Source organism: Danio aesculapii, chromosome 4 (genome assembly GCF_903798145.1).
Source record: "Danio aesculapii chromosome 4, fDanAes4.1, whole genome shotgun sequence".
Taxonomy (NCBI): Eukaryota; Metazoa; Chordata; class Actinopteri; order Cypriniformes; family Danionidae; genus Danio; species Danio aesculapii.
In genome coordinates this window covers 16816959-16832270 of record NC_079438.1, presented here as the reverse complement: position 1 = coordinate 16832270, position 15312 = coordinate 16816959, and the positions used below count along the sequence as shown (strand labels likewise).

At 37.5% G+C, this 15312-nt stretch overlaps 1 protein-coding gene and 1 non-coding gene across 2 annotated transcripts; one reads left to right on the top strand and one right to left on the bottom strand.

Moving 5' to 3' along the window:
• Nucleotides 1–1533: 1533 nt before the first annotated feature.
• On the top strand, nt 1534–12280 carry LOC130222132 (gastrula zinc finger protein XlCGF8.2DB-like). Its single transcript, XM_056454762.1, has 3 exons — nt 1534–1618; nt 3647–3769; nt 9968–12280. The coding sequence occupies exons 2-3, from the start codon at nt 3715–3717 to the stop codon at nt 11014–11016; spliced, it is 1104 nt and encodes a 367-aa protein (XP_056310737.1). The 5' UTR covers nt 1534–1618; nt 3647–3714; the 3' UTR covers nt 11017–12280.
• A 2627-nt stretch (nt 12281–14907) lies between these two features.
• On the bottom strand, nt 14908–15026 carry LOC130224036 (5S ribosomal RNA). The gene has a single exon (XR_008837137.1). It is a non-coding gene; the product is annotated as a 5S ribosomal RNA (ribosomal RNA).
• Nucleotides 15027–15312: the final 286 nt, after the last annotated feature.

Genomic DNA, 15312 nt, shown 5'->3' with positions numbered 1-15312 from the left:
GTAGCCCATCCGCCTCAAGGTTGGACGCGTTGTGTGTTCAGAGATTCTCTTCTGCAGATCTCGGTTGTAACAAGTGCTTATTTGAGTTACTGTTGCCTTTCTACCAGCTGGAACCAGTCTGGCCATTCTCTTCTGACCGCATCAACAAGGCATTTGCGCTCACAGAATATTTTCTCCCTTAGAAATGGTTGTGCATGAAAAACCCAATACATCAGCAGTTTCTGAAATACTTAGACCACTGACCAGCCCATCTGGATATATAATTTTATTTTTATTATTATTATTAAGAATTTTCATTAACAATTTCATTAAGAAGAAATTTCTGCTGTAGTTTTTATGAATGTTCCAGGAAATAAAGTTTTAGACATGATTTACCTGTTGCTCCTGTTCACTGCAGGTTCTGTTCAGCAATATATTTAGTAACATAGGCCTTTATCAGCATTTTAAATGTTACTAATGTCCAGTTACCTGCAGCAGTTCACTTTCTTGAATTCTGACTGTAGTTTGGTTTAATAAAGTTTAATTTCCTCTCAGTGTGATTAACGCCTTTGCTAAATGTTTTACTAAAATAAATAAGTGTTTTGGTTGAGTCTTAGATTTAATTTCAAATTAATTAAAACAAATTGAAATTGATATTAAAGTGTCCCTTCATCCCTGTTACAGTCTTCAACCTTGTCACTGTATTCTCAACCCTGTTACGGTCTTCACATTAATATGAAATTAATATTTCATCAATTAAATATAAAAAAAAATCTTGCTGAGTACCAACCAGCATGTTAAGGCTTAACATTGTGAATATGTGGTTTGAGTAAGATATCTAAATGCAAAACAGAATGCATAAATTGTATAATTGTAACTTAAATCACATCTAAATCTAAAACTTATCAAAATGTTATATTTTAGCCATTACACTGATTTGAGGGACATATGAGCAATAGGGAAACGTTGGTTTTATAGCAAAAAGCTTTTTAAAATACTATTATTAACAACTCAGTTTAGTCCGTTACGGGGTTGAGAATAATGGGTGTTCAAATAAGAATAAAACTGAAAATAATATAAAGGCTTTAATGCCTGAGGTGGGAAAATATGAATTTTTGAAAGTTTAAATTGTGCCTAATTATGTAGGCTATTTAAAAATAAGTCAGTCAATAAATAATCAATAATCAAATTTTAGAAATGAGTTTGGTCAAGCTGAAATATTACTGAATGCCAGGAATGAGCCTTATGCAGTCAAATATAAAATAATGTAAAAAAAAAAAAACTGTAGGGCCAGGCTTGACTGAAGGTATTATACAATCGGGTATTGCACAGAAACAATGTTATATTCCTCTGAAGAGACTGAAAAAGAAGGAATCTTCTGTCCACAAATGTTTCCCTCTGTTGTCAAGAGAATGATTGAGAAATAGGCAGCCAATCAATTTTCGCCGAGCGCCTACAAGCAGCCAATCAGCTTTCTCTGAGCCACAAACAGACAGCCAATCAGCTTTCGCTGATCAGCGTGCAGGCAAACATCCCGCCTATGGCGCTCAGTCTGAGGCAGAGAGTGAAGAGTGCAGAGCTTTGCTGTTTGCTGTTTAATTCTTTTAATTCCACTACGGGTGTTGTGCGTCTATTCAAAGTAAGTGTGTATTATATCTGACCTTTGCAGCGTTCGCAGATTTGCTGCAATTATCTTGCGGGTTGAACTGTTTTCACATATGTGCTTAATGCTAATATACTCTCTTGTTTTTAGCTCGATGCTACGCTGTAAACACTTCTGTAATGCGTTACTCGCTGGTTATCTACAGTTTCTGCAGGGTCTTAAAAAGTTTTAAATCTCAAAATCCAAATTTTAGGCCTTAAAAAATCTTAAATTTACCGAAATATTGTGTTGTAGGTCTTATAACTTTTTTAAACAGGTTTAAATTTCATTTTTTTCATGTATTGATAACGTAAAGAGGTAAAGTTGGTTTTATATTCGCACATTCGTTCATTTAGCAGTCTCTATATTGTTTACTATGTTACTTTAAATATTCGATCTGAATTAGCATGCAAGTGTGACTTGAAAACAACATTATCACTGTTTATTTGACTGTGAACAAACTTTGATAGTCATTGGCTGCTAATATGATTTCGCTACTTAGAGTTTGCAAATAATACTTTTATGAAATTATATTATTAAGGGGAAAGTCAGAATGTGTGAATATAAAACCAACTTTACCTCTATTGCTAACGTTACCAAATCTGGTCAAAACTGGATAAATGTAAGCATTCAAAGACATGATCATGCTGCACACACAAGATGTAGAGTCAGCTACTCAAGTCTTGCACACATTTATTGAACAGGGAAGAGTAACTTGTGTGGGAATATTTTGATCGTAAAACATTTTAATAGAATGTATATTAAAATATGATATTAGAGAATGATTTTATTCAGGAAATATTTTAAGGCAAATGTTTAAGAATGTGTTTTCTGGAGGAATTTATTTTTATCATTGATCAGACTGAAAGATCTTATAAGACAGTGTTGTTGTTATTTGTGTGTTTTAAAGAAACAATTAATGATGTTTTATAAACCGTTATGATTGTCAATTATATATTGAAAATTTAATACAAGTTGCCTTGAATATATAGCCAGTGTTAGGGCTGCACGATTCTGGCTAAAATGTGAATCACAATTTTTTTTTCTTAAAATCAAGATCATGATTCTTTCTCACGATTTTGTAGATGTAAAATAAAGGTTAATATGATTAGCCTATTATTATTGTTAATTCTCAAACATATAGTAAAACAACAATAATAATATTAGTCCTATGTGTAGGTCTACTGTTGCTTAAAATGCAAAATTTTGTATTATGGTGGACTTGAACAGACTTTCAATATGTCCTGTTTGTTAATTCACAATAAAATGGTGACATCAGAATATAACTATTCATAATTCTAAGACATGTGCCTGTCATGTGCCATTGAAAACATTATTAGACCATTATATTTCCATTATATATAGGCTAGGGTTGTTATACTGACACTTTAAAACATTTATTTTCATGCACAACACTTTGTGTTCGCTATGAAAGAAAAAAAACCACATTCAAATGCTTGTCGTAATCATAACTCTATAATGTGATATGAGCATTTATATGATGTGCGCACAGGTTTCACTTTCACTTCCTAGAGCGGCTCATGGCTGCTGTCACTGTGAGAAAAACACAAATACATGAAAATCAAACCTCACGCACGGCCCTCAAACGATCGCTCTGTGCAACAAACTGAACATTATTTACAACTTTATTACCTGTTATTCACAGCATATGCAGGTTGTGTTCACGTGCGATTTCGCGATCGTAAATACATCATTACATGAAGACAGAAATGACATTTTGGGTGAATTATACCTTATAAATACAGTATGTGACACTTTTAACGCCATTTGAAGGTGTCAATGTTGCTGTGAAGACTTTTGCGGCCGCCTTTTCTTCTCTCCTGACCTTGAAAATATAATTGGCTGAATCGTAGAAAAAGCTAAATTAGGATCGTGTGTAGGGTCGAATCGAGATTGTGATCTTTTTTCGATTAATCGTGCTGCCCTAGCCAGCTGCTGATATGGCATTAAAATATAAATATGCAAGCAGCATGTAATCTGAATAATTGTCTCCTCCTCCTCCAGTGAAGCTATAAATACTGGAATATTCACATCCGACTCCAGTGAAGAGTTTATTGAAGGACAGCGAGAACATGAGTGATCCAGAACCCTGCAAAATTAAAAATGAAGACTCTGAACAACAAATAGGTTGGTGTTTATTCCTGATCAGGGGTGGCGCGGGGGGTTGTTGGGCTTCTGGGCTTCAGCCCCGAATGTTTTTTCCAAAGCCATGAAGCTTTTAGGTTTAAGTTTGGTCAAAACTTAGTTTTTCAACACATTATCCAGAAATATTTTACCGGTTCATTATTGCTTTCCCACAGGATCAGTAAAGCAATATCAGCTGGCCTTTCTCTACCTCTTTTCTTTATTTAAGAGTTTTTTTGTTTGTTTTTTATCAGAGGCAGTCCCACAGCAGTAGGTGGTTTCTGTCTCTCCTTTCTGAAAGCGAGTTTACACACACACACACACACGCAGGTGTATTATGTGAAAGTGAAGTCTGACAACAATAAATATTCTCATCAGGAATAAAACCACCTGTTTTTATACCCATGCTGACTTTGCCGAGCTGTAGCTATAAAGGTAGGTCTGCTACTGTTATTTTATACTGGGTAGGCTACTTCATTTATTTTATTTTATCAATAATTTGCCGAAAATGATGCCTTAAATGAGCAGGATTTTAAGGGTAATTTAATCCAAACGATTAAAGTCACAACTATTAAAAAACAACTTGTAATAAAACTGGGCAGGGATTACATACTAAGTTACTTGTTATATAATTAAAATTTTGATTCCTCTTGTCCAATTTCTGCATGCACATTTTTTCACCTGCTACTCTGCCAGGAACTTTGCCGCTGGAGAGCACCTTCAATAACAATCTAAACATTTGTTTAGAGATGGACCGCAGGATGTGCTCAAAAGCGTGGCTACATGTGGTGAAGAACGATGGCAAGGCTAAGTGTAATTATTGACATAAACTAATAAGTTATAAAACAGAGTGTCGCGACCAACATGACAAAGCATCTGCGATTGGTTCACATACTTCACGAATATCGAATTAAAAGAATGGCGTGTTCGGTTTGTTGTGCTTCCTGTGGCTAACAACAATTGTGCATTTTAGTTTAACTTTTTGAGCGTGATGAGCAGTTCAGTGTTAATTTTTAATTTCAATATCTTGAGGTGAAACTAAACTGCGTATTTTCTCAGTCTCCTCATTTATAAACAGCGGGACGCTCTGCTGAAGCACGCAGGAGACACGGCTTTACACTCCGTCATTCATAATCTTAGCTGTTGTATTGGAGTCAAAAGAATATATAAAGTAGAATGTTCTTTTAACTGTCCTGATATGTTTAATCTTTTTCTCTTGCAAAATTTTTGTCATTTCTCTTTTGCAAATTAGATTATTATTTTTTTTAATCTGCTTGATTCTTTAAAAACTGAAAGCAGCGCCCGTCAATTGGTGTTTTTTTCATAAGATACACCTTTTTGAATGTTTTATTTTATGTGTATAGTCTTTAATAGTGCTTTTTAATAATTTAATTCTTTTCAAAGCAGCACTCATATGCGAATTTATCTTTGAAAGCGTGGCATGAGAGTGATGCATGTGTTAGATGATTGTGTTTTTTTGCGTGCACGATCAATTCCTGATTTCTGAAGTTATTTAAAAAAAAAATAAAATAAATAAAAACTGTAAAACAGAATAAAGTGCATGGTCTAATCGGAAATAAAGGAACTTAGTTATCCATTTCATTATTTAATCCATAAAACAGGCTAGTCTTTTTATAAATTGAATTAATTGAAACTTTTAATTGCATTTCCTTTTCTTGTAAATAAGAAAAAGTTGCTTCAGATTAGGGGTGTGACGATAACCGCATCACCGCCTTACCGCCATAATGAGATGTCAACCGCGGTGATGTGGTTATTACCGTCATCACCGCCCATTTTAGTTTATTATTTATTTTTGCTTGTGAATCTTTCAGGATCGTATAGAAAAACAGAATAAACTAAATAAAATGCCTGCCCTAAGTATTTTCCACTTAAATTACAAATTTAGATTACAAAACGAAAACACTGACTGAATCATTTTTAATAACCAGCATAGGCTGTTTTTATTTTAAGCTTATTTTAATAAAGCAGGCCTATTTACTCAAATCAATCGCTCCACAGAAAATAAACATTTTTAACGCACTGCTGTAATTTCTATATCCCAATCCCTTTATTAACATTTTTAATACAAGTCATTATTTTAAAGATTATGACTTGAGAATATGATTTTACCTCAGCGCTGCACATTTCTCCTTCTCCCTCGCGCTGAGTTCAGGTGACGGAGTGTTGTGAAGTAGTTAAACTATCAAACTGGCACAGGAATATCAGTATATTAATATAGGCTTTGCTAAAAAGCTGGTTAAATGTAGGTCTTTTTTTACAGAACAGAAGCTCGAGTTGCGACCACGGTGATGAGTCAACAATCGCATATATTTTGACTCAAAGTAGGCTATAGCATATAATAATTTTGTGTAAAGACATTTATAAAAATATGTAGCTAATATATCACAGGGCTTTGTGTAGCAGCAAATACAGTGGAGCATTAATTAAATCCTTTTTTCACGTGGAGCGAAACAAACACTGCAGTTGTGTAGCGGATGGAGATGCACAAAAATATACAATTCATATATTTTCGTCGGAAGAAAAATATTGTTTGAACGAATTTAGTTTTGTACAATTTGTATCTTGGTTTTTGCCGGTCAGTTATTTATAAAATAAACTATAACTAATAAACTTTGAGGTGAAGTGATGTGCCTCAGGGTCCGCTATATGGCGCAGCCAAAACACAAACTGGTCTGTTAAAAACAATCGTAATATAAATAAAATAAAAGTGAAATACTCAGTTTCGAATACTGAATCTTTGGTAACTGTATGATCCAAAATAAAAAAGCAGCCTTTATTATCACTCTTTACGGTCAGTTTCGCTTTAGTTTAATCAAAGCGTTTGAACTTTTTGATATTTTAGGCAAAGTGGTCTGCATAACCAATGATTGAACTTCTCCACCTGCGACCCACCCATAATTAAACATCATGTAGGCAAGCTGGCTTTTTGATTACCTGAACCGCGTGTCAACGGCTGCACCAGCATAACCGAGATCTGCGTGTTAATAACAGCACCAGCAGATATAAGAGAGTTTATTAAAAATCCTATATTAATATACTGATATTCCTGTGCCAGTTTGATAGTTTAACTACTTCACAACACTCCGTCACCTGAACTCAGCGCGAGGGCGAAGGAGAAAAGTGCAGCGCTGAGGTAAAATCATATTCTCAAGTCATAATCTTTAAAATAATGACTTGTATAAAAATGTTGATAAAGGGATTGGGATATAGAAATTACAGCAGTGCGTTAAAAATGCTTCTTTTCTGTTGAGCGATTTTATATTTATATTTATATATCATGGTTTCCGCTACATTCATTCTTCCATGGCGGGGCGCCACGCTAGGATTCATCTCGCCACGGCTACATTACAGCTTCTCATTCAAAACATTTTATTATTTTAATAGCAGGTGATAATCACACCAAAGTCTATTAAAGGGTAAGTGAATTATAGCAGCGCAAACTTTTCTTTAACCGTAGTAGTGCTGTGCGTCATTTGTTTAACCCTTTAAGGTTACGTGCTGACTGACTGACTGTGACAGGTGCGTGATGCCTGAGGCCAGCAAACACGACGTATAGCCGTTTCACTTTATTTCAGGACGCATTAAAACCGGAGGCATTCATAAATATTCCTAGAAAATCTAATAAAGGCTGGAGACATACTCGTTACATAAACGCACTAAATCGCACTTCAGCAGCATTTATTTGAGGGTGCACAAGAAGATCTGCGTGCTCTTAAAGAGGCTTGTATTTGAGGGGGAGGCAAGAAGTTTTGTGCACGAGCAGAAAAAATTGGCGCGTAAGCAAAGAGATCCGCTTGCTGTAGGCTATTATATAAATGCGATCTCGACTTTTAATACTGCACGACATTTGTCATTGAAGTAACGCCACAGGTAGTTAGTAGATCTGTGTAAAAAAGGCCTGCCGCCACAGCTGGAAAAAATCCTAGAGGAAACACTGTGTATATGCGGTATGCGCGGTTAACCGACATACCGCATGATTTCTTGCTTCATCACCGCGGTAACAGAAAATCCGTTACCGTCACAGCCCTACGTCAGATTGATGAAAACTAACCTGAATACCCGTGTGAACAGGGCCACAATGACTTTTTTTGTTTTGTTTTGTTTTTGTTTTAACATTGAAACAATTGGATAGTGTCTTCTGTCTAAATGTTGTCTGTTTTAGTGATGTTAGTAATGCAAAGAAACATGCAAAGCAGAATTCTCCTGAGCTCATTAACCTACTGATGACAGCCACTTTGTGTTGGCTTGTAAGGTGGTTAATAAGGTTTGCTGTGTTACCTTGGGAAGTTTGGACTGAACAGGAGAAAAGGCTACCTGATCAACATTACATTCCTTGAAAAAAACACTTGCAATCTAGTCACAGTCACATCATGCTTGTGTTGCAGTATAATCCTTAAACTCCACTCATTAAAATAATGGCTTGGTGTTTATACTGTAAAATCATGATGATATTTAATTATTGATTGTGGACCACAAATATCGTTATCATGATAATAATATGATTAATTGTGCAGCCCTATACCCTTTCATTATGTTCTTGGCTGCTTTTGACCCATTTACTTCCATTACAACCCCATTTTTTTAACCGCAAAGCCATGACACCAAATAATCATGCATTCTAGATTGTTGGTGTTTTCCCTGTTGGGAAGAGGTAAAATGTGTAATTTTTACTGTTGATCATCAGTTGGCAGCATTAACCCTTTAGATAGGCCTGTTCAAAAAAGTTTCTGTCTTTTTATATGGAGTTCAGTGGAGTAAAACAGCAGATTATAGTGTGCGTGCATAAATACACTTTGTAGGGGGACCAACAATTTTAACCCAAGACCAGTCTATCAGATCTAAGCAGGAGTCAGAGATTCAATTAAAAGAAAGTTTACTGTAGATACTTTGCAGTTACATCAGCAGAGGCCAGCTTTAACACTCGCCAAAAGTTTGTAGACCGCTCTACATATAATCTCAGAACAACAACAATTAGACTCTTGCATAACGTCATTAACTGCGTCATACATGTAGGTGTTTAACCCCCAGGGGTCAAAGACTGCGTATACGCGTTTTGATGCGTCTTCTCCTCATAACGCCAAAAAGAACTTAAATTACCTTTTCAGTTTTGATCGTACAGATAAGATCAATACATCAACTAAATCTGTTAAGTGTCTAGTTTTTAGAAATGCGTCAGTAAAGTGCACTGACACTCCATGAAAACAAAACACTGATAACTGGAAAGGAATATCGGTTTCAGTGTTTCCTCTCACCCATTTCCTTTTTGCCGTCTTATGGGTGGAGACCAATTAAACAATGTTGACGGTCGTCACAGAAAACACCAACAATCATAAATGCATGATTATATGCTGTCATGGCTTTGCAATAAAAAAAAAGGTTGTTATAATATAGGCCAATGGAGAAAAAACAGCCATGAATATAACGAAAAGGGAGTAATTTTACCCAGAGTGTATGGAGGTTTTTTTTTTTATTTCAAAGCATTTTCACAGAATATGTCAAAATAAAATATTCCCAAATATCAGTCCGTTTGCTGAAACACAGACAAGGTTTTGGCTAAATTAAGCCTCAAAATCACCCCACAATGGATGAAAATGATCCAACAGCACACAAGGAGAAAGGTGAACATTCCAGCCTTTATGCAGATGCTGTACAGTATGTCTCATGTCTGTGAGGAAAATATTCAGCTGGTTGTTCAGAGCTGTTACCCCAGAACTTTTTTTCTGATGCGTTTACCAGTCAGACACAGAATGAACAAGTATTCCCTGTCTGCTTTACAAATTTTAGAAAGACATTTTGTTGTAATTTTGAATACATATGAATAAAAATAGGCCATTTACAGCTTTCAAATCTGTGTCTTATCAATATGACCAAAAGGACTTTTATGATCAATTATGTAAAAAACTCTGAAAACTGGACTGACTGTTTCAATTTACTATAACTTGTATGTTAAGTGGCTTTGACACAATTTACATTGTAAAAGCACTAGATAAATAAAGATGAATTAAATTGAATCTGCTTTAATGTGTACATGTTGATGGACTAAACAAAAAATGATCTGATTTAATTTACATTTAATGTGCATCAAAATTACAGTGTGTGTAGCCGATGTTTTCAGTGTCTTTTCAATTTTCAGCTTTTGATGAGTCTTAATGAAAATAATGTTTTATTTTTTTATTTCAGACCTAATTGAAGAGAATGAGGGGAGTAAAGAGGAGGAACATCTTGTCAAAATTGAGGAAAAAACTCATTTACAGACTGATGTTTTTTTGAAAAGGAGAGACAAGAATCGTTTCACCTGCACTCAGTGTGGAAAGAGTTTGGCAGACAAAAGCAAACTTAAAATTCACATGAGGATCCACACTGGAGAGAAACCATTCACATGCACTCATTGTGGGAAGAGTTTCAGCCAAACCTCAAACCTTAATCAACACATGAGGATCCACACCGGAGAGAAACCATTCACTTGCACTCAGTGTGGGAAGAGTTTCATCCGCTTATCATACCTTAATCAGCACATGAGGATCCACACTGGAGAGAAACCATTCACATGCACTCAGTGTGGAAAGAGTTTCAGGATATCATCATCCCTTAATCTACACATGAGGAACCACACTGGAGAGAAACCATTCACTTGCACTCAGTGTAGGAAGAGTTTTAACTGCTCATCGCACCTTAATAAACACATGTGGAACCACACTGGAGAGAAACCATTCACATGCACTCAGTGTGGGAAGAGTTTCAGCCGATCATCATCCCTTAATCAACACATGATGATCCACACTGGAGAGAAACCATTCACTTGCACTCAGTGTGGGAAGAGTTTTAACAGCTCATCACACCTTATTCAGCACATGAGAATCCACACTGGAGAGAAACCATTCTCATGCACTCAGTGTGGGAATAGTTTTAACAGCTCATCAGACCTTAATAAGCACATGAGGATCCACACTGGAGAGAAACCATTCTCATGCACTCAGTGTGGGAAGAGTTTCAGCCAATCCTCATCCCTCAGTCACCACATAAGGATCCACACTGGAGAGAAACCATTCACATGCACTCAGTGTGTGAAGAGTTTTAGCCAATGGTCATCCCTTAATCACCATATGAGGATCCACGCTGGAGAGAAACCATTTACATGCACTCAGTGTAGGAAGAGATTTAACTGCTCATCACACCTTAATAAACACATGAAGATCCACACTGGAGAGAAACCATTCACATGCACTTAAGCCGCGGTCACACTGGACTTTTCTCCCCATAGACTTTCATTCATACGCACGCGAATGCATCAGACCAGAAATGCAAGTTCGGGCATCAAGTTTCGCAGTTCATTGCCTTGCAAAGTTCAAGCTTGGTGAACTCTGACATGCAAAATCACATAACTTGACTGTGTGAGACCAGTCGAAGATCAAAACATGACCTCTCTGAACAGAAATTTAAAATATGGACCAATTGCTCACTTTTTTAATATCTAATCGTCTTGTTTAATCCCGCCCCTTTTTGCAGCGCTGTACAACAGAATTTTGCATGCTCAAACTCGAGTGACCGCAGCTTCGGTGTGGTATGAGTTTCAGCAACTCATCAAACCTTAATAAACACATGAAGATCCACACTGGTGTGAAAGAGAATATGTGCTTGAGTATGAGAAGACTTTTATTACAGCGCCAAAATTGAAACCACACCAGACGATTCTCACTGGAGAGAAACCATACAGATCTGATCAGTGTCTAAAGAGTTTCGCTCATTCGGCGCAGCTTAAGAAACACATTAACAAAAAGTTGCACACATGACATGAATGCAGCAAAACATTTTCTCATGTGCACATGATGTTTCATGTCTGAATAATGTTTGAAAAGTCTGAGTGACTGTATACTATTTTCCAACACTCCTATACTGCAGAAGGTGGGGTTGTAAATGTGTCGCGTTTACCATAAACACAATGATGGCGGCTGAAAGAAGAACAGTTTCATAAACACTGTGGCTTGAAATCTCTTTGTAAGTGATTGTACAGGTGCGGATACATCTGTACTCCACTCTCCAGTGTATTCATGTAACTAGTGTTGTTTTGGGTGATGTTCTCTGTTTGACTCCCTGAATGAGAAATCCAGATTGGAGTATGTGGGAAATCCTGGTTGGATGTGGCATTACTTATCAATGGGCATATAAAAGTTGTTGTGCTAGCTACCCCAGAATGCTGTGGCTACTCGGGATTCCTTATGTCAAGACCTGCCATCTCATTGACTTTTTAACCTTATGTTTTTTTTTCGCAATACTTATATCATGTAGTTAAAGTGTTGTTGTGATTATATTCTAAGTTCTTTATCTTCATTATTATCTCTAGACATTTGTTGGTTGCTTTGATTGTTCTATGAGTTACATTTTATAATAAATAATTTGCAATCAGGCTATTTTGTTGGCTCATCTCTATTTTATGGTGCGACTCAAACGAGCGGGTCATAACACTTTGTAAAATGTGTCCGGTTGTATCCGAGACCTTGTCCTTTCAGTCATGACCATAGGTGAGAGTAGGAACCTAGATTGAGTGGCAAATTGAGAACATTGCCTTTCGTCTCAGCTCCTTCACCACAACAGACAATCACATCAGCTGCAATTCTGCTGCACCGATCCATCTTTTAATCTCACATTCTGTTCCTCATGAAAAAAAAAAAAAAACGCAGATACTTGAACTCCATTTGGGGTAAGGACTCTCCTCCAAACTGGAGATGGCCACCTTTTTCCAGTCAAGCACCATGGTTTCGGTCTTACAGGTGCTGTTTCCCTGCCATGTCACACTCAGCAGCTACTTCATTTAAGCAGGCTAGGGTAACCCCACTGCTAAAGAAACCCAACCTGGATCAAACGCTACTTGAAAACTACCGACCGGTATCCCTGCTTCCATTCATGGCCAAAATTTTGGAGAAAGTAGTGTTCAATCAAGTCCTGGGCTTTCTTACTCAAAACAACCTCATGGACAACAAGCAATCTGGCTTTAAGAAAGGCCACTCAACTGAGACTGCCCTGCTCTCGGTCGTGGAGGATCTCAGACTGGCTAAAGCAGACTCTAAATCATCTGTCCTCTTCTTGCTGGATTTATCAGCTGCTTTTGACACTGTAAACCACCAGATCCTGATATCTACGCTTGAGTCACTGGGCGTTGCAGGCACTGTTATTTAATGGTTCAGATCTTACCTCTCTGACAGGTCATTCAGGGTGTCTCGGAGGGGAGAGGTGTCCAGGAGAGGTACCTCGGGGCTCTGTTCTTGGGCCACTTCTCTTGTCCATCTACACGACATCTTTAGGACCAGTCATCCAGAAACATGGATTTTACTACAACTGCTATGCTGATGACACCCAGCTATACCTCTCTTTTCACCCTGATGATCCCTCGGTTCCAGCTTGCATCTCAGCCTGCCTGTCAGACATTTCACACTGAATGAAAGATCATCATCTTCAGCTTAACCTCGCGAACACGGAAATGCTTGAAATTACTGCCAACCCGACTCTACACCATAACTTTTCAATCCAGATGGATGGGGCAACCATTACTGCATCCAAAATGGTAAAAAGCCTTGGAGTAACGATTGATGACCAACTAAACTTCTCTGACCACATGTCTAGAACTGCTCAATCTTGCAGATTCGCACTCTATAACATCAGAAAGGTCCGACCCTTCATATCTGAACATGCAGCTCAACTTATTGTTCAAGGTCTTGTTCTCTCCAAACTGGATTATTGCAACTCTCTACTAGCCGGGCTTCCAGCTAATTCTATCAAACCTCTTCAGCTGCTTTAGAATGCAGCAGCACGAGTGGTCTTTGATGAACCCAAAAGAGCACATGTCACTCCGCTACTCACCCGTTTGCACTGGCTGCCAGTTGCTGCTCGCATTAAATTCAAAGCTCTGATGTTTGCTTACAAAGCGACCTCTGACTTTGCTCCTTCTTATCTGCTCTCACTTCTGCAAATTTATGTGCCCTCCAGAAACTTGCATTCTGTGAATGAACGTCGCCTCGTTGTTCCATCCCAAAGAGGGAAGAAATCACTTTCCCGAACTCTCGCATTCAATCTGCCCAGTTGGTGGAATGAACTCCCTAACTACATCAGAACAGCAGAGTCACTTGCTGTCTTCAAGAAACAAATAAAAACTCAACTATTTAGTCTCCACTTTCCTCTCTGGCTATACCACTGACTGTACTCTCTCAAAAAAAAAATTAATAAATAAAAAAAAATTTCTAATGCTTTGCTTAGACTTTTTCACACTGATACTTGTCTATAGCACTTGTTCACTGCTGCTCTTATAGTTGTGTAAATTGCTTCCTTGTCCTTAATTGTAAGTCTGCTAAATGACTAAATGTAAATGTGAAAAAGAACTTTTCCCATTATACATAACTTTTACAATTATAATTCTTCCATTTGTGTCTTTATAGTCTAATTCTACTTTTTCAAAAATCCCTCTTTGCATCAAAATTGCTACCCCTCTTTTCCTTTCTGTATCTCCATTACTAAATATTTCACCATTCCACAATTTTCTCATTTTATTTTTAATCTCATCTTCCCACTTTGTCTCTTGTAAACATAATATATCACACTTTTTTGTCAAACATGTTAATCTTTCAAACTTTTCACATTTTGACAATCCTCTTACATTCAGTGATACCGCACATACATTACTCATTAGGATAATTATTGGATAAACCAATAACCACCATTCATTCTGAGTCACTGTCACTTAAACAAATGTTTCTTGCATATCCTTTTTGAAATTTTTTCCTTTCCATTCTTTCTTTAATCTCTTCTCTTCTTATTTTCTGTCGTTTTAGAACCAGTTCAATGTTTAAGCCACTTTTAGATCTTAATTTTAAATAGCAGGGTGGTATGGCCATAAGCGAGAGCAGACGTCAAGAGTTGGCTATTTGAAAAGAGGCGCAGCACCAGGAGCCGAGCGCAGCTCAGCTTGCATTGACACAGCACCGACAGAAACAATGCCCTTGTCCCCTCAATTGTTTACCTGTGTTTTTTTTGTCGCACCCCTCCCAAATAAGATGAATGCGAGAAAAGACACCAGCAGCAGACCTGTGACACGGGGAAGTGTATTAGATGCCAAATGAAGGAATTCAGAAAGCTTACATCACCTGGTATTCCCAGGCGATCTCCCAATCAAGTACTAACCAGGCCCAACCCTGCTTTGCTTCCAAGTTCAGATGAGATCAGGTATTGCCAGGGTGGTATGGCCGTAAGCAAGAGCAGCCGTCAAGAGTTGGCTATTTAAAAATAGGTGCAACACCAGGAGCCGAGCGCAGCTCAGCTTGCCTTGACACAGCACCGACAAAAACAAAGCCCTTGACCCCTCAATAGTTTACCAGTTTTTTTTTTGTTTTTTTTTTCGGTTTCTGCTCCGGGGCACCGACAGCTCTTGCTAGGTTAAACCAGCCAAGTCAGGGTACTCACTTCCCCCGAATGGAATCAGGGGAAGTGGGTACAATGACTTAGCTGGTTCCAGAGATCAGAGAGGAATTCAGAGTTTT